The sequence below is a fragment of the Arvicanthis niloticus genome, chromosome 17, assembly GCF_011762505.2.
Source record: "Arvicanthis niloticus isolate mArvNil1 chromosome 17, mArvNil1.pat.X, whole genome shotgun sequence".
Lineage (NCBI taxonomy): Eukaryota > Metazoa > Chordata > Mammalia > Rodentia > Muridae > Arvicanthis > Arvicanthis niloticus.
Genome location: NC_047674.1, coordinates 21,560,261 through 21,585,980, shown reverse-complemented (window position 1 = coordinate 21,585,980; position 25,720 = coordinate 21,560,261). Strand labels below are relative to the sequence as shown.

The following is a 25,720-nucleotide window of genomic DNA, read 5'->3' as shown; positions in this document are numbered from 1 at the left end:
CACACACACACACACACACACACACACACACACTCCAGATTTTGTTGTTTCTACCATAGACACCACCTGGTAAGTCTTGCCTCTGGGAAGCGCTCATTCTAGAAAAAGAAATATTTTAGAAATTCAAATACAATCAGGTAATCCATGGCCTGTTGTTCGCTCTGGCTCTAAGGGTCTGTGACTGGATCAAACAGATCCAGGATTTATTTCTAAGCTGAAGCATTCCAAAGAGATTGACTTGAAATTGCCCTAAAGTCTCTGCAAGTCCTCGGCTTGACAAGGACTAGGAGTCAGGATTAACTCGTTGCTTTGGTATTCCTGAACTGTCACCTGTGACCCACAGAAATCACCTGACAGAACTAAACATTCAGATTACTGAGAGGAGCTCAGACTAAACATTCATATCCCTGGCTCTTGCTCAGCTTTCCTGAATCAAAGTAAGGACAAGTGGTGAACTGGAAGGTGCAGATGGTGGCTGCTTTCAGCAAAGTCCCTGGGTGATTCTTTCAGTTGGATTTTAGGTTTGGGGAGGTGTGTTCTGCTGTTTCACACAGCCCAGAGTGACCACGAATCACTATGTAGCCAAAGATCTGGAATTTCTGATCCTCCTGTCTCTTACCTCCCAGGGAATGCTAGGATAACAGGAGTATTCCACCATTTCCAGTTTCTATGATGATCAAGCTCCTGGCTTTACCTACTAAGAAAACACTCCCAACTGAGCTGCAACCACAGCCCTGCCCTTGGTAACTCTTAAGTACATAAAAATGTCAGAAAATTATTATCCAAAGAATAGCCCATGCCTTCAGTGCTTTCTAAGAGAAAAGGAAGGTCCAAATAAGCATTTAGTAGTTTGGCTTTCTATATTGGCTTATGTGTTGTGTTATCAGAAGCCTTGGAAATACTTAGGGGCACATGCATGGTTCACCTCTTCATAGAATCTAAAAGCATAGCAAATCAAAGAGTGGACTGGACAGAACTAAAAAGAATCTTCTAGTCACACACAGTTAACCCCCAGGATCTAGATGTGGACTGCAGAGAAAGAAAGAAATGAAGTTGTGTATCTATCTGCATGTACACTTCCACACAAGGGCTTTATCTGCAATCTTTGGTTACTTTCCATTAGAGCATTCTTCAGTCCCCCACTGTATTCAAAATTCCACTTGGATGCCATTAGTTGGGGCATGTCCCTTCTCCACTCTTCCTGACAGTGTTGTGGGTCCTGATTGTTCTCATCCCCTTCTGTTCCACCCCATTGGCTCCATGAACACACAAAGGGATTTTCCACAGTCCTCATGCTGGGGCTCTCCACAGCTGATGTTTAAAGAGAGTATCTGATAGCGCCCCACCCCCTATTACAGGAAACAAGAAAGTGCTGTTGGAAGTTTCTAGAATGTGCTGGGACTAAGACTCACAAAGCTACTCAGATTCACAAAGCCATTCACAGATGGTTCTCTGGTAGCATAGCAGCGTGGAAGGTTTTTAGCCTCCACTGTAAGTTCTAGAAGCTTATGAACAGACTCCAAAAGCAGGTCTCTGAGTTCTCACACTTGGCCCCTATAACCAGTTTCTGTCTATTACTAATTCACAATAAAGTCTGTGCCTTTGTTATCTTTCACAAATGTCAATCTCCTTACCTTTCTTAGCTTGGTTTTTGGTTGCCTCTTTTTCTAAAAGGTTACAGTGAAAATATTCAAACATCTGAAAAAACTGTTGTTAAATTTAATTAAGCTTGATTTAGAAAGTACACATTTCATATTTAATTTTATTGTAAAAATAATGAAATACCTTGGGAACCTTTTTTTAAAAATATCTGTTTTAATTGGGTTACAATGTTGCATCCATAAATCCTTTTAGGAACAATCAGTCCCCAGAAGAACCAAGGAAGGAAGAGCTAAGCAACATTTACTTAGTTTCCGTGTAAAGAACAAAGACTATTTTCTATGAGGGGGGAAAAATGCTTACTTACAAGTTCACGAACAGTTTTAGGGCATGGAACTTTTCCAGTGAGAAGCAGAAACTAAAAAATTCCTCTGTTGGTAAAATTTTACAGTAGCTTAACAGGACTTGACCCAGTTTCGTAGGATCAAAAGGCAAAAGCCAAAAACCAACATGTTTGGGGCTGAAAAGGAAAATTTGTTAGATTCCAGACAGGAGATGACTTCTCAGTTGTCAGTCAGTGGCTGCACCTAAGCCTGGAAGTAGGAAGAGAACAGGAGGCGTGTGTATGTTTCCAGTTGACCTTGATTTCGATAGACTGTGAAATCCAAGGTCCAAGGTTGTATGTTTAGTGAGACAAATAGTTCATTCTGAAATCCGAGGAATACCTGATACTACTCCAGACCCCAACCAGAAACTACCCACCTTTTGACTATATAGGAGGAAGGCTTCTGAACGCAACCAGAGACTACAGCATTCTGTGATATTCAGGCTCCAATTATAAGTGTTAGTGACTCTTGTCTGTTGGGAATAGATATTCCGGGATATTTTGTACAAAACAACTCTTAAATGCACTGGTCTAGTTTTTCATTACTTGTTTTGACAGATCCTTTAGACACTGTAGAAAGATGTATTATTAACTAAAGTACTGAATGGAAATTATCGTATGCTTTAAATGCCAACTCTTAACCATTAACCTGAATGCTGGTAAAAAGGACTTAGGCAACATGCCGAGGCACTAAGTCCCACTTAGCAGCCTGATTTCAAGGTTGGTCAGCAGCACGAAACTCCAGGTGCAAAATCCCTTTCCCAAATCCCTGGTATTATATGGGAAAAAAAAAAAATGAAGCTCACTGGAACTTGCTGTTTCCAATGCATGACAACAACACAGTATCACGTAACCAACTTGACTGTGTTGCCTGTGATCAGAGAGCTGTGGAATGAAGACTCATCCAAAACTTCCTTGTGGGTGTCTTCACATCTTTCTTTTTCCTGTTTTATTGTAGTTCCCACCGAATGTTACCCTTAGATACACCTTGTGTATACAGAAGCCCTACCTTCTATAACTATGGCTGTCTTCAGCACTCAAATTTGTAAATATACTATGGACTCTAGTTCTCTTTCCCTCTCCCCCTCTCACTCTCTCATATATATATTATATAAATTTATATAATATATAAATATTTTTATGCAAAAGTAAAGTCAATTTTTATCTCTTAGTTCATTTTCAATAATAATATTCCACAATTATTAGACACACATCAAGCACATCCCTCTACAATAGAAACCTTATAAACATGAAACTTTACCTAATGTTCTTTTCTGGGTTCCCAGCACCTGCCCCAGTCTTAAGACTTCATACATCAACCATCACTCTGTCTAAATAGGTCCTGGGCTAGGTGTCAAGTCAGGAAGACCACTGAGTCTAGGAATTTGGGGCCATCCTAGGCTACCCAAGGAAACTGTTTCCTTCCTTGGTTTCCTTGAAAATGATAGGTTACTATTGGCTGGGATCGTGGGCCAAATAAACCCTCTGCTTCCCCATTTCCTTTTAGCTGGATGCTTCATCACAGTGATGGAGAGGAACCTACAGCACCTGCCATGCAAGTGCTCGGCAAATCCTACAGCTCTGCCTGGTGCTGCTTCTGTTCTCTCCTCCTGTTGCCCTTTCCCCCACTTTCATCTTACACCCTCACCGTTTGGAAATCCTGTTTTCTCTTTTCTCCTTTACCACAACCCTCCAGGAACTCTCACAAATATCATTTAGTCCTGGGTGCGTTGTGGATCAGATGCCTGCAGCTCCACAAAACTGGTTGCCTACAAGCCAAAATTCTCTCTGTTTCTAAAGACAAACTGACAGAATTCTTTGTTGGTATTTTCTTGGAAAAGGCCCTTCTTAGCTTAATCCTTAAACCCAACAACTGCTGAGCTGCGCACGGGATTTGGTGGCCAGGGATTTTTCAAATTCTATCTCTAGATTTGCCTCGGTCAGCTCACTTAAGCTACCCATGTGTAGCGTTCTATCTGTTTACCCAAGAATACCTAAGTGTTCCTACAATGGGTTGTGGGATCCTCAGAGCAGCAACCTGTGGTATCCACTATGCTTGTGCACGTGTGTGCATGTGGAACCCCAGAATAGGGCAGGTCTTTGGCATTTCTACTCTACGTGGCCCATGAGTGATTCCATGCATGGACATAGACATCCAGGCATGTACTTGCACACACATGTGACACTAGCTGATGAAACACAGGACACTCTTGTCCTTTCAGTTCATTTTCAAAGATGTGTAAAGTGGAAATACTGGAAACATCCAGTTATGTTTACGATGGTCAGAATCTCTTCAAGCAGAGGTATAAACATGCCTACTTTACAGAAGGTTTGTGGTGCCTCCACAGGCCACCAACAAATATAGATGGCTGACACCTTTTTCTTTCTTTTAGTTTCTTGGCTTGTTTGTTTGGAGACTGAGTCTAGCATAGACAAGGCTGGCCTTTAAAGTCACTGTGAAACCGAGAACAAGCTTGAGGTTCTGGCCCTCCTGTTTCTGCCTTCAGAGTGCCACGTTACAGCTGTGTGCTACCCTGCCTGGCTTATGTGCTACTGAGCATCAAACCCAGGGTTTTGTGCTCACTTGGCAGAAACTTTATCACTTGAACTATATCCCTAGTCCCTATTTACAGTTTTGAGAATTTTATGTATACTTCTGAGATAAATATTACCAAAAAAAAAAAATGAGATCATACGGAGCCACTCCACCGTGAATACATATTCACATACATCGTGCTGCATATAATAAGCATGGATAATTTGTCAATCAAAAACATAATTTAAAAAGTAAATTGGGCACAGCAGTACATGCCTATCACAGAGACACTCGGGAAGTTAAGTCATGACAGTTTTAACCAGTTCTTGCAAGCTATGGAGACTCTAAGTAATAAAATGAAGATCAACAACAAAGGTTTATTATCTCAACATGGCAATCTCTACAAAGAACAAGCATGATGTTTTTCCCTTATAAGAGTTTGGTTTATAAGGAAGAGGAGGAAGGAGGTGGTGGGGTTAGAAGGAGGAAAAGGAAAAGGAGGAAGAAAAAGAAGAAGAGGAGGGGAAGAGGAAGAAGGAGGAGGAGAAGAAGAAGAAACAATACAATAATTGGGGAAGGGAGACTCATTCTTCTTCTTGGGTGTGGCCACTGGTGGGTTTTACATGCGCCAATGGATGATCCCACACCATGTACATTTGGTAAGCACTAATTGAACTTAGCAAGTTATAAAAAAATTACAAAAAGATAGGAGGAAGATATATGTTGAGGGAGTATGGTTGGGTGGGTGAGAAGAGGAAATGGCATTTGGATAGAATCATATTTTACTGTATACATGTGTGACAATCTCAAGAAAAATACATTCTAATTAGAAATACATGTGAAAATGCAGAAAAATAAAAACAAAAAGGGCAAAGAACAAGAGGAGGAAAGGAGGAAGAGGAGGAGGAAAAGGAGGAAGAGGAAGAGGAGGGCTGGCGTAGTTCATTGATAGAACTTACCTGGCACATAAATTCATGAGAACCGTTTCCAGTGCTCCAAAAATAATGACATAAGAGAATTTGTTTCCAATGCCTTGGGGCACACAATATTTTCAATAGTACCACATAGCTAAGAATTGATATTTTATAATAGAAATTATTTCTACCGTTGTAAATAATCCCAGATATCTGTATAATCTTCTTGTCAATATGTTTTAAGGCTAAAGTTGTTCTTGGTTAAATTTTTCAAGGAACTAGAAGCAAATAAATTGCACCAAAATATTCATTGAAGCTGAGGGTCTTAAGGTTACAATTACTGTGATGAGACACCATGACCAAAGCAAGTTGTAGAGGAAAGGGTTTACTTGGCTTATGCTTCTACATCACCGTTCATCATTCAAGGAAGTCAGGACAGGAACTCAAGCAGGGCAGGAGGCAGGCACTGAAACAGGCCATGGAGGGCTGCTGCTTACTGGCTTGCTTGCCATGGCTTGTTCAGCCTGTTCTCTTATAGCATTCAGGACCACCAGCCAAGGGATGGTACCACTCACAATGGGCTGGGCCCTCCCCCCCCCCTAAGAAAATGTCCTGCAGGCATACATACAGCCCAATCTTATGGAGGCATTTTCTCAATTAAGATTCCCTCCTCTCAGACAACTTTAGCTTATGTCAACTTCACATAAACTATCCAGCACAATGGGTATAGCTGCAAGTACCTATCATCTCAGCACTAGGGGTAGGTAGGGATGGGCAGATCCCAGCCAGCCTAGATTAGATAGTGAGCTTGCAGCTCAGTAAGAACCTGGCACAAAGCAATAAGGTGCAGCATGATAGAAGACATCTGATGTCTTCCTCTGACTTCTGTATGCATGAGTACAAGCACACATACAGATTTATCAATGATAATACTAAATTCTCTTCCACAATACTTGAAACGCAGGTAGGGATTACATGCCAGCTCCACCAGGGCTGGCTAAGTTTCAAAGCATACACAGATTTATATAAGCAATTAAATCTTCAAATAATCCTCCCTCTTCACTTCGTATCTCCCTGTATCATCTCTTTGCTATGATGCCCCTGTACTCCCATACTTGCACACAGAGAAAGGGGCAAACACAGAATTCTAGGAGGCGGAGTAAGGAACAAAGTAAAGTCAGAGCTGGGGCTGGAGTGCTTGTTGCTCTTACAGAGGACTCAGCTCTGCCCCCAGCATCCACATCAGGTGGCTTACAACTGCCCGTACTTCCAGGGGATCCGAAGATCTTCCAGCCTCCACAGGATGCTGCATGCACATGGTATACATAAACTCATACAAAACACACAACACACACACACACACACACACACACACACATTTTTAATATAAAGACACAAGGGGCAAGCTGAAAGCAAAAGAACCTCTATGCACATTTCCAATGCATGAGAATTCAGTTTCAAAGATTTCACCCAAAAAACAAGAATGATAAGAGAGAGAAGAAAACATACATTGAAGAATTCCCAAGGGAATATATATATATATATATATATATATATATATATATATATTATATATTATATAATATATATATTATATATTATATAATATATGTATATATAATATATACATATATATGTATATATAATACATATATATTATATATGTATAATACATATATTTTTATATGTATTATATACATGTATAATACATATATATGTATATACATATATATTATATGTATAATATATACACATATATATGTATATATTATAATATATATTATAATATATATACATACATATGTATATATATTATACATATACATGTATACATATATATATATATATGTGTATATATATATATTCCCAAGGGAATATACACACACACACACACACACACACACGTATATATATATATAGCATTAAAGGCAAGCCTTGGGACTTGGTAACCTATGCCAGCTATCTCAACGCAAACTATGATCCAAGAAAGAGCAATTCTGCCATCCACGAGCATATGCTTGGGACATTAAGGGAAATCCCAGAAGCACTGGGGTCCTAGGAAATTTATCCTGGGGATAATCCTAGGGGATTTCTTCTGGGGTGCAGGGGCTAGGCTGTATTCAACTATGTTGGGACAGTATGATTCAGACAACACTTGTCTGGTTTTTCCAATCCATCATTCACTACTTCCCCTCACCCCTTCTCTCCAGCCAACCTGATCGATTGCCTGCACCCCAATCACCTCCAGCCTTTACTGCCCTGCACCCCACCATGCCCACTGTTCAGAGTGCTGTCTTTCTTGTGTGGCTGTGGCGATGTCATCTAGGAACTTCTGACTTGGGACTTTAGATGATGCAGCCTTATCCAGGTACTTCTCATTGCCTTTCTACTTGGATATGTGCCAAGAAACCCTCATGAGACCAGTAGAACGGGTCTGAATGAGAAAGCTGCTAGACTAAAGTGTCATTGGGGGAGCATCAGGTTTTTGTCTGTTAACTAGGAATAATCCTGATATACACTCGAAAAGCAGTCGTTGATGTAACTCAATTGGTACATGTTTGCCCAGCATGCCCGAAGCCATGGGTTCAGTCCTCAGCACTGCATAAACAAGGCATAGTCATCTATGCTTGTAATCCCTGCACTCAGGAAGTAGAGAGAGGAGGATCAAAAATTTAAGATCATCCTTGTCTGCATAGTGAGTTCAAGGCCAGCCTGGGCTATATCAAATCATGTCTTTAAAACAAAAGGCATTATAAGGATCTAATGAGTTACTCTAATACTCCACATACTTAGTAACAACTCGACAGTCTACTGTACGTGTCTGGAACACGGTTGAAACAAAGCTGATATTAACTATTGTTACACAAATGCTGTGTCTCCAAAGCACGACTGTAGGCCTCTGCTACAAGCACCACAATGCTGTCCCTGAGTGGAGGATGCAGCATACACAGTATATATTGAACACACAAGAATGCAAAGCATAGATGTTGAGGTTTGGTCTATTGCTATGTATTATGATGCTGAATTGTGTATCTCATTTATTTGTAATCTAGTCGGAGATAAGCTTAGATTGGAGGTAATACCCATAGATCCCACCAGTGTACTCAAAACTCCAGTGTGCACTAGCAAACTGTCTTCCCTACCCATAGGCTCCCCACCCTCAAAGGCAATTTAAAAATATATGCTCAGTTATTGTCTTTAAAGAGATACTCAAGTTTGAGTTGCCTAAGAAAGTGTTCTTCCCTCTGTCGTCGTGACCTTGACCATTCACAGACAAATCCATCTTGGGTTTAACATTTAAGAACTTGTAAACGTAATTACTAGCCTTCATCCTGACCCAAACTGACCTCCTCCACCAGAAACCAGTGCCATAGTATTATTCTTGGTGCAGTGACAGATTTCATAGGAGTTCTTAATATAGGATAACAGGCTCAAGTTAAATCAAAGGGGCTGTATGCATGAGTATGTATGCCCTGGGCATTTACTAGCCTAGTGTCGTGCATTCTGGAAAATGACTTGGGTCTCTTTACACTCAACTCAGTTCCAGTGCTTCCTGTTCTGTGTCACTGGGGTGGCAACATTTGTCTGGAAAATTGAACAGTGGCTCTCTTGGCCCTTGTAGGCTGAGTCACTGTGGCAATTCTCTCAGCAGGTAACAGTCTTGACTGACATACCATTATTTAAAGATGTGGATCACTCTCAGCTCAGGGACCCTATAGGCACATCAGGTAAAAACCAGATAGGCAAATCAAATGTCCCCAGCAGACGTTAACTCAGCAAACCCTGCTGCAACCCATGTGTTGGCGATGGAAATTCTTGTTTCTGCATTTTTGGTGATAAAAGGCAGAGGAAACCACCACACATGGAGAATCCCCACCATAGCCACAGGTTCTGAACACAGACTAGGAGCAACTGTTTCTAGAAAGAAACTACATGTGCTGTAGGCATTCAAGGCTCAGCTCTGAAGGTGGCTGGCAAATTTCAGAGTCCCTGTGAGAAGGCTGTTCTCTCAACGGGAACTCTGGCACCGAATGCCAAAGATAGGGATGGAAACTCTTATGGGCATTCTCAATAATGTAAGAAAACACCACATCGGTGTGGAGCCCCCGACACAGGTACCTTGGGAGGACAGAGTTATGAAGATGCCCCTTTTGACCTGCATGTGAAGACCCAAAGCCCTTGCTGTAACTCTTGGGGCTTCTGAAAACCCAAGTAGAGCATGGCTGTGAGAATATCAGACATCTGTGTAAAACTCCAGGTTCTAGAACAGAGGTTCTCTTCACTGTGAGCTTCTCACTTTTATCTTTTCTGACTTAGGTTGTTTGACTCAAGACATTCTGAAGTATGTTATGTTTTTGTGACTTCAACATATTATCTTTTCTACTTCCTGTTCTAAGTGCAAACCACTAATACTATGGCCAAAGCCGTGTCTTTAAAATGTATAACATTTATTTGTGTGCATGAGAGAGAGAGAGAGAGAGAGAGAGAGAGAGAGAGAGAGAGAGAGAGAGAGAGAGTATGCACGCACGTGTGTGCTGCACATACATGCATGCACACTCATGGATACATGTGTCATGGCAAGCATGAGGAGGTCAGAATACAACTTTCAGAAGTGGGTGCCCTCCTATCACGTGGGTTATGAGAATTGAAACCAAGTTGCCAGGCTTGGTGGCAAATGTCCCTCTGATCCATGTTCTCTGTACTTGTTTCCTTTCTTTAAAATCTATAGGTCACAATCCACAAACCCACTTCACAGCCACCATGCTACCCCTGGCTCTCCACCTGGGCCTCTATTTCTTCAAATACCTACATGTTATGAGGTATAGGCACTGACATTGGAAAGTGAAGAACATTTCAGAGATGTGTGTGCCTACAGCTTGAGACTCACTATCCAGCCATTTGAAACACAGTCAGCCAGATATGTCAGCTTCTGTCTCATTGATTTTTGTGTCTCATATTCTGAAGAGGCTTCTTATAAACTCCTGGGCTTCTGGGGCCTGGGTGTCTGGCTTAAGAACACTCCTCTTATCACATCTTTCCCTGAGGGCTACCAAGGGTAGTACTTACCAATTCCACAAGAATGAAAAGTATACCTGAGAAGGTTCTCAGCCTGGCCCATTCTTGAATGTCTGACACTTGTTTGAGGTTTTTATTTAGTTGGTTGAGGACACAGGAGCAAGATGAGAAATTAATCCTAACACATGCATTTTTTTAAAAACTTTTAAATTTTTTTTATTTATTTAGTCTATGAATGCTCTGCTGCATCTACATCTATAGGCCAGAAGAGGGCATCAGATCCCCTTATAGATGGTTATGGGCTACCATGTGATTGCTGGGATTTGAACTCAGGACCTCTGAAAGAGCAGCCAGTGCTCTTAACCACTGAGCCATCTCTCCAGCACACATTTTATCTTTCTACTTTTATCGACTTGCCAACATCCTACCACACCATCATTATTATCCTATGTCCTTCCTGACACAGTTTAAGACATTTAGTGATAATAATGTAAACTTAAAGCAATTAAAACAATTCAAGAAACTATAATAAAGTTGATTATGAAAGTCAGCAAACTCCCATTTCCAGAGACTTCCTAGCCTGTGATAGAACCTGACCATTTCCTCAGGGATGAAATGTAGCAGCCTTAAAAGTCAAGTCTACCATTGTGGGTTTTGCCTGCGCCATTGTAGAGAGAAGTCTGCAAAGGAAACAGTGCTTGCAGAAAGGTAGACTAGCTCTCAGCACCACTATGAGAGTCACAGTCACCCGATAAAATATGCATTCCAACTCTCAGGGCCCAGAGCATTTGGACATTCCAGAGCAAGACGGCAAGTTAGCGCAATCCTAAGCGCTGAGACATGCGGCAGCCTTGGCTTCTGAGGGCCGGAGTGGGAAGAGCTGCACCACCTTTACAGGTCAGCTTTCATGAACGACAATGATGTTTAGAAACTGCCCTAGTCACTAGTGAACCTAACCCACTCTAAAGGTCTTCTAAGTGCAACTGCACATGTGGAGAGATGTCAGGTAAAAACATGGCATATGCCTTCAAATCCGACAGTTGATGGCATCTCTGTGATAAGAAGACAATTTAGCGTGCCTTTGTTGTTCTTTCTGTAGTATATCTTCCAAAACTAACAGAGAAGCAAGTGGCCTTAGCATCTAACCTTCTGAGCCAACCTGAACAATCAAACCCTATTTTAACAATGGCAACAAAATATTTTTGATATTAAGGAAAAAGCAAAACAAATATATGGAAAACATGAAAATACAATCATTCCGGAGAGCTCCCAAAGATATGTTGCATATGGAAAGGCCCAGGGACAAGGACAGGAAGGTCAGCTGCTTTGTGTTCTAAATTATCAGGAGGTTTTTGGGTTTTTGTTGTTTGGTTGTTGGGTTGGACTGTTTTTTTTGTTTGTTTGTTTTTGTTTTGTTTTGGTTTGTTTTTGTTCTGCTGACTTGTACATTTTGTTTTAAACTTCAAAGTTGATTTAAAAAAAAAAAAAAAAGCCCCTTTCCAAGGCTCAGTCTGTAAGGGACCTGAATTCAATCACTCAGAGTCCATCTGGGTGTGGCAGCATGTCCCTGTGATCCCAGCACTGGGAAGCAGAACCAGAAGGATGCCGGCAGCTCACTGGCTAGCCAGTGCTAACTCATTGAGCTCCTGGTTCAGTGAAAGACATTGTCTCAAAAACCAAGGTGGCAGTCAATAGAGAAAGACATTCAGTGTCATTACTGGCTTACACACACACACACACACACACACACACACACACACACACACACACACATGCATAGCCACACTGGTGTGTGCTCATGCATAGACATACCCTATATCCTTCTTCATTTCCTTTTGTCTTACAATGAGACTCCATAATGCATCATCTCTGATCTTCCCATATACAAATGTGACATGGAGTTAATGTTGTGTCTGTGACCTATTGTTTGCTTCTTATTGCCTTCTCTACTGACTGCCTTCTGGCTCCGGCATCGATGCTATCGATACTGCCCTGAACCTGCCATTGGCTTTAATTTCATGGCCACCAATCCTAAGGACTTTGCTCATTTCTTCCTTTGACTTTCTCTGCTCCTGCTCTGAAGATTTTACTGACTTGGTATCAGTCATCCGGATGAGTAGCAAAACAGTCAGTCAACCATTGAAATGTCTAAAATAACCAACTGTGCATTGTTGCAGAGTTTGTAGCTTGAAGTTAGGCATCTGTTTTGTGTGGCATCCCACGCAGCTGCCATCACTCTGAAGGGCTTCTTTTCTGTCTATTCGTGGTGCCATGGAGCACTGCTTCCACCCTGTCTCAGTTCCAAGTTTCATCTTCTTTGACTACTTTAATAGTGGTTAAATGCTCTGTCTATCTAAATACCGTGTGTCCACAGTCCATCTTGTGTATTTAGCACCTGTGACACCCTGTTTTTCTCAAAGCCAGTAGTTCCAGAACCTCTGTATCTGCAGCTGTGGTCTTGGTGGCAGCCTTTTCATCTGGTGAAGCCCACGTGCTTTCCCATAATTTCTGCATGTCTCTAAGGTGATATTTTATCAGTATCTTCCCCCTTGGGTTTTCTGGGTTTTCTCACGAAACCAACATTTGCCAACAGGTCATTTTCCATGACTGTTCATTCATCCGTGGGCCAGAGTAGGGTAGAATGCCTCTTGGTCAGTCTCTCTAGAATTAGGGGGTCTTATCTCACAGACATAATCAGTGTGGGGTGTTGGTGACATTACCTTGACCACTTTCTGTACACAAGAAGAATGGTTTAAAATATTGGCGCTAATGTCCTGTTGCTCATAATAAACTATGGCCTCCATTTCATGTTCTCGGAACAGTTGCCAGGTATTTTGAGGAGATAAGCTCTTTTTCCAAACCAGAACTGCAGGTGGATGCCATTCTAGCACTGTTCATTATGTGCTCTTTGAGGTGAATGGTCCTCCCCAGCACAAAGGGATCAGCAACCCCAGCAAGTTAGTCATCTTATCACCTACTCCTTGGCACAGTACCACTCTCAACCTTGGCATTAGCAATCCCAGTCCCCCCCCCCTTCTCTCTCTGCACCCACTCATATTTCTTTCTCTGTCCCTTTAAGGGGACAATCCTGCCATCCCTTCATCTAGCCCTTTGACATTGTCCCCCTGTTCCTGGTGTCCCTGTCTCTCCTTCCTTGTTAATTTTGTCCCTCACTCAGTGAGCCATCAGGTGCTTATTAATATGCATCCTGACAAAATAAACTTGCTTTGCTTCCCTGACAAAATAAAGTTGCTTAAATTCCACAATCTCCACGCAGCCAAATGAGGCTGTCTCCCTCGGGTCCTTGAACTCTGTACTCTTTATGGAATGTCTCCCAGTCCGCCCTCATGTCTCATTTCCATCTGCCCTGCTTCCGTTTGTTTTTCTCAGTGATTATGGTGAATGCGCTATACACCTTTATTTCTCTGTTCTCTGCTTCCTCCAGCTGGGATAAATTGCATGTGCTTATATCTAAAATATTCCCTATCACATAATATGCATTCAGTAAATATTAAATGAAGGAGCGACGATGTTGCTTCCAGATTTGTTGACAAATGTGAAGTCAGAAAGTAGGAAAACATGTGTGTGTGTGTGTGTGTGTGTGTGTGTGTGTGTGTGTGTGTGTGTGTGTTGTGAGGGGGACTGAGAAGATGTGTCATCGGGTCATTAGTCCCAGCAGGTGATTTCTTCCAGGATCTTGTTTAAAAGCCCCCAAAACACCCTCAAGCACAGAGATGATCCCCTGTCAACCAGATTCTTTCACGTCTCACTGCCCAGCCTCTCTCTCTGAGGCCACATGTATTTTCTACAATCCCTATCCACTTCTACAAAGGGCACATTACACATTTCTCTGCCATCTCTCAAGATGAGACACACCTCCACCATCCACACTATGTCCCAGGGTCTTTCTTCCTTAACTGCTTGGGCCTATGAAGTTGTGGGAACTAAGAGGATAGTTTCCTTCTGGGAGAACAGTCCATCTTTCCCCCATGCTGTGAAAGTAGTCAGAGCATAGAAACGTAAGATATGACTTCCCCTGAGAAGGTGAACTAACAGTCAATATGTGTATGTTCTAAGGGGAGCTATGCACCAAAGGGGGCTAGCAACTAACTGCTTTGAGAACTTAGAGAAGAAAGAGGTGACCTATGAACAGCTCCCAAGTGAGTAAACTTATCCAAGTAGAGGACTAGACAGGGTGAAGTGGCCACCATAGCCGAAGTACTGTGTGGAAAAGCACAGGAATGTGAATAAGCAGGCAGCATCTGTGGGTGGGAATAGTACACAACACTCCATGGGGACGCAGGCCACCAAAACACAAAACAACGCACTAAGTCCATGAGTGTAGACTTGGCACTGACAGCCAATCATAAGTAACTATGCTTAATTGAGGAGTGGCATGGTTGAATTTGGAGAGTTTATTTTGGGTTGTTCCCTATCTCCAACTAGGCCATGCATTTCAAACTTAATTACTATCTTACTGTCTCATAGATATCACAGGGGTTAGTAGTTATGCGTTTTGAAATGAAATCATTTGTTCTCAATACTTGGTATGTCGAGGATTTTACCAAAGTGTAATCTGGGGGAGCACTGGCAGATGAATACTCTAAGTACTTATTCAAGTGCAGTCCTCAACCTGCTTGTCATGGATGGGGTCCAGGAAGAGTAAGGTTACCATGGCTCAAGTATAATGAGGCTGAGAGTCAACTATCAGGAAAGAGAGAGCCTTTTCTAAGTCACAATTCTATATGAAATGATACATGTTACTATAACTATATAGTTCATATAACCATGGTGCTTAGAACAAATCATCTCAATCACGTTCATATCACATATAATAAAAGACAAAATTCGAGGCATGGGGATTTAGCTTGCCTAACATATATGAAGTCCTGGGTTCCATCCCCAGCATCACATAAACTGAGTGTGGTGGTGTACAGGTGTAACCCAGCCCTTGGGAGGTGGAGTTGGTGGGTAAAGAAATTTGAGGCGAGCCTAGAGTACACAAGACATTAAGGATATTGAAATGGCATATATATATATCAGAGTTTCTTGTCCTTTATGAGAGGTTGTCATCACGATTCCCTTGGTTTATGCCCAGCCCCACACATTCTCCTACTCAGATAACATCACCTGTTTGTTCTATTTGGGGATTTTGCAGAGTAGTGGATAGTTTTGGTGGAGCCCAGTTTAGGCACAAATGGATATATACACCCTGGGTCTCTACACAGGCCAAGCCCTGGACAGAAAAGTCAACGGCTCTCCAAAATCTCTTCCAAACTTCAGTGTGCTAATTTCCCAAAGACAAATAAAAAAGCCCAGGCTCCAAAGATCTGGACTGGTCCTGGAATGAAAAGGAGATGGGAGAAGCCAAGGCAATCTTAGCATTCTATATTTCAAAGCCACTGTGCCACCAGAAGTCACTGTGGGATCCCTCAGATTGATGTGTCTGTAGAAATCCCCCAGCTTTAAGGCTTCTTCATCAAATGCCTTAATCATTTTCCTTTTAAAACTTTCCTCTGTTGACTCTGACTGTATGGGTTTTTTTTTTCCTGCAAAAAAATCAAAGCTAAGTTAGTAGTTTTCCAAATGGAGAGAAATACCTACCAAGATGAACTTAGCACGTTTACCCATTTTAGAAACAAGTAATAAACTATGGGACTTTGGATGTAAAGTAGAAGACATTTTCTGTATTTGAGATGAACATTTTATTACTCTGGGCTTGCTTTTGGGGTACCAATTTTGATTTTTCAGAAAAACTATCCTAGATAGACCTTCTACTTTTATTGTTAATTGTTAGTATGGTAAAACATGCGCAGAATAAAAACATAATAATAAAATACCCTTAACAAGAAAATCTGGGAACTAAAGCACACTCCTCTTGGTTGCTTGTTCCCAAGTTCTACTCTAGAGGGGAGCCAGCTTTAACTCCACAATGACTATTTTACCTCCACTGATTTGCTCTTGTTCTCTCTCTCTCTCTCTCTCTCTCTCTCTCTCTCTCTCTCTCTCTGTCTCTCTCTGTCTCTCTCTGTCTCTCTCTCTCTCTCTCTCTCTCTCTCTCTCTCTCTCTCTCAACACTTATCTGTGCATAAATCCTCAGAGGGGGTGAGACCTGAAGAGCCACTCTCCCTTCCATGACAGGGTGTTGACAGGTCTCTGTGCAGCTCTTGTGTATGTAATCACAGCTTCTGTAAGTTCAAGACTGAAAGAGCCATGACATGCCTGGAAATCAACATTCCACACTGCTCCACACCCAACTTCATCAGACTCTTTCATTCCTCTGTCCCTTTCTCTATAATGTTCCTCGAGCCTTAGAGGGAATGATACAGATGCTCTACTTATGGTGGGACACTTAACTGTTACATATTCTCTATATTTGACTTATTATATGTCTCCGCAGTCATGGCTGATCACTCTGACCAAAGGTGACAGCAAAAACATTCTATAGGCATAAACTTGGTTGTCCATAAGGCAATTGATCGGCTGCATTATGTCCATTCGACAAAACAATAGCAGCAGTTTCCTATCAGGATCTGTTATCTTTCAAGTCACAAGCTTTGGGCTAGCATCACAGTTCTAGATATGAATTCTTTCCTCTGGGCATAAAATCCAACCAGAAACCAGCTGGTTACCACCACATCAGACTTGCTTCTGTGGTACCAGTGGGCCCATCCTGCCTGGCCAGTCAGTATTACCTCATACAGGGTCAACAACCAATGAACACTGATGGTGTGTTCAGCCTTTATGACACTGTGACATGATGTTTTCATCTATAAAATTCACAAAGGAGAACGGTACAACCAAGTAAGCAAATGAAGCTTCAAAAAAAGTCTCATGATATATTAAGTGCATTTATGATTTTTGCATTGGGTTACATGCAGCTTGCAGACTGTGGGCTGGACGCACCTATGTACCTAGAGCATCTCAAGAACCTCAGATGCCTTAGTCCTGGTCAACAAGCAGAATGTTTCCTCAGCAACTGAACAGTGCAAAGGAGCACACAGCTTTTGTATATAAGCATGCTACACTTTAAAAGATTAAAGAGCATTATTTAAAGTATTTTCTGAAAGACCTAAGGAACAAGAATCCCCAGAAATTAACTTCTGAGTTTGGATTTTCTACTGCTTGGTGCATTCAAGGAGATTTTTGTTAGGATTTATCGATTCCCGAAAACATTTTCAGTAACCTGTTAGATTTTCTTTTAATGGACCCAATAGTATATGAACTTTCGTTTACCTCTTAAGAAAAAGAAATTCTCAAACAATAGATGATAAAGCCCACAGTGTTTCACAAGGAGAGCCAGGGAGGTGAGAGAAAGCAGCTATGGCTGACCTCGCACACTAACCTGTGCTGGCCAGTGAGACTTTCTCTAGGCTATGGGAAATAAGAAAGGAACAACATACTGACTCTTTGTACCGCAGACTCTGCATGCCCCACTAAGAATGGCTAAGATCAAGAAATCCAGTGACAATCGCTGGTGAAAATGGGACCTTACCCACGGTCAGTAAGAATCTAAACTAGTCCAACCATTATGGGGATCAATACGGAGGTTTGTTAACAATTAAAGACAGATCTTGTACCTCACTGGTACAATTACGAATAAGTATGCTCTAATTGTATTTTGAGAGAAAAGTTTTACTTTAACAGGAAGAGTGATATGTAGGAGGAGCTAAGTGGGAAGGAGTACTGAGAGGAAGAGATGGAGTAAGGAGAGAGGATGAAGGAGAGGAGAAGCTAGGTGGTGAGAGAGAGAGAAAGAGAGAGGGGGCATGGAAGCAGATGTCTCCACCAGTCAAAGATAGGTTTTATATCTAGGTTGGGTATTGGGTTACGCTTCTGATTGAGCATTACCAAACTTATAAATCCTTTGATTAACATTTTAAAAAAATGTATAAAAGCAAAAAGGAAAGGGGGGGCATGGGACAGGGGTTTTCTAGGAAGGGGAAATGGGGAAAGGGGATGGCATCTTAAATGTAAATAAAATATAAAATAAAATTAAAAACAACAACAAAACAATTAAAGACAGAACTACGAGAAGACCCAGCCTTCCGAGTACTGAGCGTATGCCCCTAAGATGGCGTGTCCTAGCACACATGGGCTTGCAGATCCACGTCTACTGCTGCATGGTTCAAGATACCAAGGAAATGGGAAAGAGGAATAGATCCTGAAAATGTGGTACACGTTGGAATCGTATCACATGTGCACAAAGGGATTGTGTTCCGCTGTGAAGAAAGCTGAAATTATGAAAATGTCAGAAATTGATGGATCTAGAAAGTAGACTCTTAACCAAAGCAACAGCTCAGAAAGAAAAACATCTAAATGTTTTCTCATATACAGACCTGAGCTTACAGTGTTCATAAGCCTGTATGCAAGTGTGCGAGGGGGGCGGGGCGTGAGTATGGGTATAGACCATGAAACTAGGAAGGAGCTCAGGAGAAGAGATTTGGGGAAATGGAGAGTCCTATAGGACACAGGAGACGTGAGAACAGAAAGTGGGGGATGGGTAGGAGCAGACAGAGACCTAGGAGAGGGCGGTGACAGAGGAAGGGGAAGAAGGGACACAGAATCGACAAGAGCAACGTTTGATTGAAAAATCCATAGTAAAATGTATGCCAGTTAGAAATTTTTAAAAACTAAAACTTAAAAAAAATTTTTTACAACGTTTTAGGGAAAGAGAAGCTGGAGTCTACACCCCTTGCAATATACAAGGCAGGACAAACGTGTTTTTACCAAAGTGTTTGTTTCCAAACATGTGGGCGAACTCAGATTGCTACCTTCTTTGTCAGAATCAGTCATCTGCATGCTTGCTGTCAACCAGAAAATCCAAAGCGGGTGCCTGGGTTAGCTGTCTAGACGACGAGTGTTAGCTCCCCAGGCAGGAGCTGAAAGATGGGAAGAGGGGCGCTTCAGTGGGTGGCTGTGGGTGGGGCAGGCAGCCACTCTCTAGGTCCTTCTTTGCCCGAGGGCAAGCTGCCAAGGCTCCGGGTCACTGGGTGGAGGCCACGCCGCAGAGAACAGCTGGTAGGTCCTGTCTGGCACCGCTTGGCTTGAACTTGCTCAGCTCTTCTTTTCACGTACAAAAACCACTGCCTCGGGCCATTGGCCGGGCACAGAGACTGGCAGGGTCAATCATTTTTAATGCAAAATCAACAGCCCTGCTCAGTAGAGTGTGAACCAGCTTCGAAGATGCCAACTTCCCCTCCCACTGACCCAGGGTAGCTGGATGCTCAAAGAGACAGAGGGGACAGGAGGCCACCTCCATATCATGAGCCAGCAGAAATGAGGTATGCCGTGTTCAGAGACCAGGAGGGAGGGTCTGAAAATTCTTTTCTATTAATGAAAAGGAAAAATGTAATGTGTAAATCTCTAGAACCTTCCAATAAACAGTAAGAATGTATGCACATTCTCATTAGATTTCTTGTCTATTGTTTTTATGATTGTGTGGGTGGATGCCACATGTATGCCTTGCTGGCAGGGGACAGAAGAGAGTATTAGATCTGGAGCTAGAGTTCTGAGTGGTTGTGAGTTGTCCAGCATGGATGCCAGGGACAGAACTTGACTCCTCTGGAAGAGCAACACGCACTCTTAACCACTCAGCCAGCTCTCCAGCCCCAAATACTTGCTCATTTTAACAATGTATAGGTGAACACTGTGGAGGTTGATCATCCAGGCTGCCTGGGCAACAACCGAGAAGTAATTGCCACCTGTATATTGTTCATGCACTTTGCCACCTATCAGTATGACTGTCAAATATCACAGAGATTTCTTTTTTTATTATTTATTTATTTTACATTGCAATCAGAAATTCCCTTCCCTCTCTTCCAGTCCCTCCCTCTCATCAGCCCTTCACTCTATGCCCCCATCCCTTCTCAGAGAAAAGGAAACCTCCCATGGATATCAAAACTCCTGTTCAGCATATAAAGTTGTAATGGTACTGGTCACATCTACTATTGGGGCTAAGGAAAACGGGATCCAGAGGCAGGCAACACAGAGACAGTCCCTGTGCCAGCTGTTAGAGGTGCCACATGAGGACTAAGCTGTACATCTGTTATAGATGTTACCACAGAGATTTCTAGCCAGCATTCTATTAAATAAATAATTTGCTATAGTATCTACACTCAAGTACTAATAACAGTCGGTTAATCAGCTAACACACTTGGTGCGCTTTAAGGATGCTGGTAACAGATGCTATGATTCAGTTGTGGAATTAACAAAGAATTTTCAGTCTCATCTTTATTCTAGAAGTCAAGGCCAGTTCTCTGGCTCTGGATAAACTCGGGAGGAAATGTCTGGGGGGAACATGGCAAGTTTAGACCGACTGAGGATAAGACCAGACAGTCACATGGCTGTCCTTTGGCTCACAGTCTTGTGTCAAACAGAGAGGGGGAAGTCCCCAGTGCCTGAGTCCTTACTGAGCCTTCTGCAGGCAGCCTTTAAGTGATCTCTTTTCCTCTTTGCAAACCACCACAAGGTGGATATTATTATTATTATTATTATTATTATTATTATTATTATTATCATTATTTGAGGTCATAGCATAACTGTATCACCTTCCACTTCACTTTCCTCTCTCCAAACCTTCTCATATGACTTTCATTGCTTTCTTACAAATCCATGGCCTCTTTGTTCATTAAATGCTACATGCCCCAAGACAAATCTTAATGCTTCCTCTTCAAATGAGGCAACTAGGAAGCACTTGGCAATTGACCCAGACCTCTAGTTAGAACATGAACTGATAACCCACAGGACATACATGTGGCTATTGAAGTTCTAAATCTTTTGGCTTCTCCACAGTGAATGTTTCTCTTGCATTCTGAGGCCGTTAAAAGAGTGATTCTCCCAGGTGAATTATTTAATATTCAAGCATGCTAAAACATAACGTTGGCAGCTCTCTGATTCCAAGGGTGAGAAAGCATTATTGAGAGCTCCCTGCTCTTAACTTCCTTGAGGTTCAGTGTGAGGCCACTGAGGAGCACTTTGTTGTTGAAAAGGGAAAAATCATAAAAATGTTGCATGAGAAATAACCATAGCTTGTGTTGGTTTAATGATGACCTAGGGCAACAATGCTTTTCAAGGACTTAACTTCTGGATAGTAATTAATGGGTTGTATCATTGAAGTGGTCATGGTGTTTCAACAATAGATTAAAAATGAATGTAAAATAAACTATAGCCTCGGCATCCTTTAGTCCAATAATCTAAATGATTCATTGAAACATTCTTGCAAATTTTAAATTGTATTTAAGGGAAAATGTCAAAAGTGAGAAGACTTTATATCTTGCATGCAAGATCACCGCTGGGCACGAGGCTTATTTCATGAAGCCCCATGCCAGGCTCTCTCCATCATCACACAGGCCCCTGAAGAGCTGCCAGGGAGGTGCCCTGACTGTGATGTTGAATTCATCCAGTCAGGTGGAGAATCCACCAGTTGCTAGACTGTCACGTTTTCTGAAGTCCCAGCCCGCATGATCATATAAACATAGGCAGGACACACCCTGACTGTCTGGCTGATTCTGAAGTAGTTCTGATACCCCAGGCAGAAAGAGACAGTTGTAGGTCCAGCTGCAGAGACACAGCCATAAGCAGAAAAGAATAGGGCAGACACATGAAGAGAGGCTATAGTGAACTCACATAAAACGCCTGTCTATTGAGTCGGCTCCCAGAAAGCCTCTCCAGACAAGTTAGCAAGTCAACTGAGATCTGTGCTTTCCATTACAGAGCAGCATGTGTTAGGACTGTCAAGAGTTCGTTATTAGATGGTGAGGAACAACTCGGTTAAATGAGTGGATAAAAATATATTTCTATGAAAAAAGTATGGAAAGATATAATGGAAATAAAATTGAATAAATAAAATTGAAGGCTCGAAGAGTGGCTCAGTCCTAGAACTCAAGACTCTAGTACCATCCACAACATGACAACGCAATAATAATAATAATTATCATTAATATTGTTTATATAATAATATTTATGTAATAATTTTGTTGTTGAAAGAAAGTTGCTTTTCCAAAAGATGTGTCCCAAAAAGATGTTCCAAAAGAAGAGATTGAATCACAGGGCTGAAGCGATGGCTCAGCAGTTCAGAACATTTTTGTTCTCCCGGGGGACCCAAGTTCAGCTCCTAGCACTCATGTTGGGGCCTCATAGCCTCCTGTAACTCCAACTTTGGGGAGTACTTTTTTAGCCTCTGAAGGCACCTGCACACATGTAGCGTACATATACATACACACAAATATATAGACATGTCTCTTTTTTTAAGTGATGAGATCTCTACTATAAAATCGAAGATTTCCTAGATATTAAACAGCTTTTAACTTTCTACCATCATTAAGAAGCTGGAGAGATGGCTCAGCAGTTAAGAACAACGACTGGTCTTCCAGAGGTCCTGAGTTCAATTCCCAGCAACTACATGGTGGCTCACAACCATCTGTAATGGGATCTAATGCCCTCTTCTGGCGTGCAGGTGTACATGCAGATTGGACACTCAGATACATAAAATAAATAAGACTTTAAAAAAAAAAGAACCTTAAATAAAGTGACAATCTTCTAATAAACAAGTATGTTAAATAAAGCAAGTATTCATTTTGGTTTCTTACTGTTAATGCTGCAATCAGATAAAAATATGTGCTCATTTGGAGGTGGTGTGTCAGCCTACATTCAGTCTACTTTTGAGTGATTTGGTGTGTGTGTGTGTGTGTGTGTGTAGAGGTAAAGAAAGAAAGAGGGAGAAAACAACAGAGCCAGAGGAAAATAAAGTATATGTGGAAGCTATATCAGTTGCACAACTAGAATTCTGTTTTCCCTACCAGTATCCTTGATTTCCTAGGTCATCAATTACCAATTGATATTGTCATTTATCAATTATATTTTTTCTATAGAAGCCAACTAATTGGTAGTTAGTATTGACTGAAGGAAAATATTCATGTATGACCATAGACTATATCAGGTATATAAAAGTACATATTAAATCTAAGCTTACAACTATTTTTCTCCTTGTTTTTCTGTAGGCAGGGAATTTTTTTTTTAAGAGTTGATTTGTATGTGCCAAAGTCACTAGACTAGACAGAATAAAAAGTTCCCTAACTCAGTGATGTGCTTCATTCTTTACAAAAGAAACATTCTGATACCAGCATAAAGACACACAGTAGACATCAACATCTTTTGCTTTTGTTTTTTTTATTATTTTGATTTTTCAAGACATGGTTTCTCTGTGTAGCCTTGGCTCTCTTGGAACTCACTCTGTAGACCAGGCTGGCCTTGAACTCAGAAATCCACCTGCCTCTGCCTTCTGAGTGCTGAGATTAAAGGTGTGCACTGCCATGGCCAGACATCTGGACATTAATATTCTTATACAAGTCTTGAATGCTATTTCAGGGATGCAAAGCTTAGAACCATATGTAGGAAGTGGTATGCATTCAATCATAACACATGAGATATGATGCATACAGGAGAGCCAGGTATAAATATGCTTTCAACCCAAATCAATCTCTCTCCCTCTTCCTCTCTCTCCCCCTTTCCCTCTGGCTCTCTCTCTCTCTCTCTCTGTTTCTCTCTGTGTGTCTCTGTCTCTCTCTCTGTCTCTCTCTCTGTCTCTGTCTCTCTCTCTCTCTCTCTCTCTCTCTCTCTCTCTCTCTCTCTCTCTCACACACACACACACATTCTCTGAACCTAAAAATATACCAGTGTTACCCCCCCACACACACTTCCCACCTACAACTATGGCAGTTTCATATTTTATTATCATGGAAAAGGGGGAGAGAGTTGACCAACTTCACCTTTTCCACAAGTAAACTTCCTAAGTCTGATTAAAAAAAAAAAAAAAAAAAAAAAATGACACTCCTATGTCATTTGACATTTCTCCTATGACTTTTTTTTCCATTCATTTTTATTGAAGAATTGCCACGATGTCATGTGGATCATTGTTTGGGTGTCCAAGGCTCAAAGAACAGAAAATAGTTTGCTATCCATCAGCTATCCTCTTTTGCTCTTCCCAGGGCTGTGTCTGCAAAGGCAAAGGGCCATGCCTCTGCGTGGGGACCAAAGGAGAGAAGGTAAGCCGAGAACTTCCTGCTGCCTCTCACAGATGCCTGAGTCTGTCACACTTTGCCCTTCTGTAGCGGAGATCATCATCCAATCCCTTAAATCCGCCTTTAAAGTAATTGTATATAAACATTAACCTTAAACAATGCTGAAAGCCTTCTAGGAAAGCTTCAGCTTCTCCGGCTACCTTGTGTAAATACTGGCAGCCAGACTGTAACTCTGTTGGCTGAATAAGAAGCAAGTTGGCAGAAAAAGAACATTTTATGAAGCCTCCCTAGCATACACTATATTTATAATGTTGCTAAACATGAGAGAAGAAATTAAAACAACTTGATTCTGTCACGTCGATGTAAACATTGAAACCCGCAGACGCTGTGCTGCAGCACTGGAACAAGACCTCCCCCTGGTGGCGACATCGGCAGCAGCCCTCTAGTTGAAACAAAAATTCAAAGCTCCATTGCAGAATTCAAAGAAAAAGAATGCTGTGAAATCTCATCAGTTCGCTCCATTAACTCGCAATTTATGACAATTAAGACGGGGGCAGAGCTAAAGTACCTTTTTGTTTGCTGGAAAACCTCCTTTTCATCGGAGATATTAATTAATCCTTCAACAATATTGAAAAGTAACTATTAAAATACTTCAAAGAAAGCACATTTTGAGCCATCTAAATAAGACATTTATATATACTTATATGATAATTACAATACTTATTTTACCTATGGATAAATATATGTATAATTTAGTTCCACTAGTGTCCCCTTCCCCACCTAAGCTATGAATGTACATGTACACATTTACTCTGAATATCTCTCTTTGTGCTTGAACTTGTATTCAGGCATATGTTGAGTCTCGGTTGTATGCATGACGCAATTTTAAAACATGAGAGTAACTGAGTGGTAAGAAGGCTCTAGTAAATCTTTTTTTTTTTCTGTTTATTGGGTGTGCTTGACTGTATGCAAGTGTAAATTAGCAGACTTTTCATCTTTTCTGTTGGTTTATTATTTATTATCTGTTTATATGTTGCGGCCCGAGCTGCCAAAAACCTTGGGGGCTAAATTGTTAGAGCCCGCACTGCCCCAGGCTGCTCCGGTCTGAGGGTCGGGGTTCAGCAAGAGAGAGAGTGAGGACAGACGCAAGGAATGGAGACCAGACAGAGTGTGATTCAATCCTGTTTATTCTTCAGTCTCTCTTCTTCTCTCCAAGTCCCTAGTTCCTAGGACCAAGTCTCAGGTCCTA

At 41.6% G+C, this 25,720-nt stretch overlaps 1 protein-coding gene across 1 annotated transcript in view; it reads left to right on the top strand.

Moving 5' to 3' along the window:
- Positions 1-25,720, top strand: part of Col4a3 (collagen type IV alpha 3 chain) — a 123,143-nt gene that overhangs the window by 25,912 nt on the left and 71,511 nt on the right. Inside the window, exon 2 of the mRNA XM_034521054.2 lies at positions 24,439-24,495. Within this exon, the coding sequence (XP_034376945.1) occupies positions 24,439-24,495 (57 nt within the window). The remainder of the gene's footprint in view (positions 1-24,438; positions 24,496-25,720) is intronic.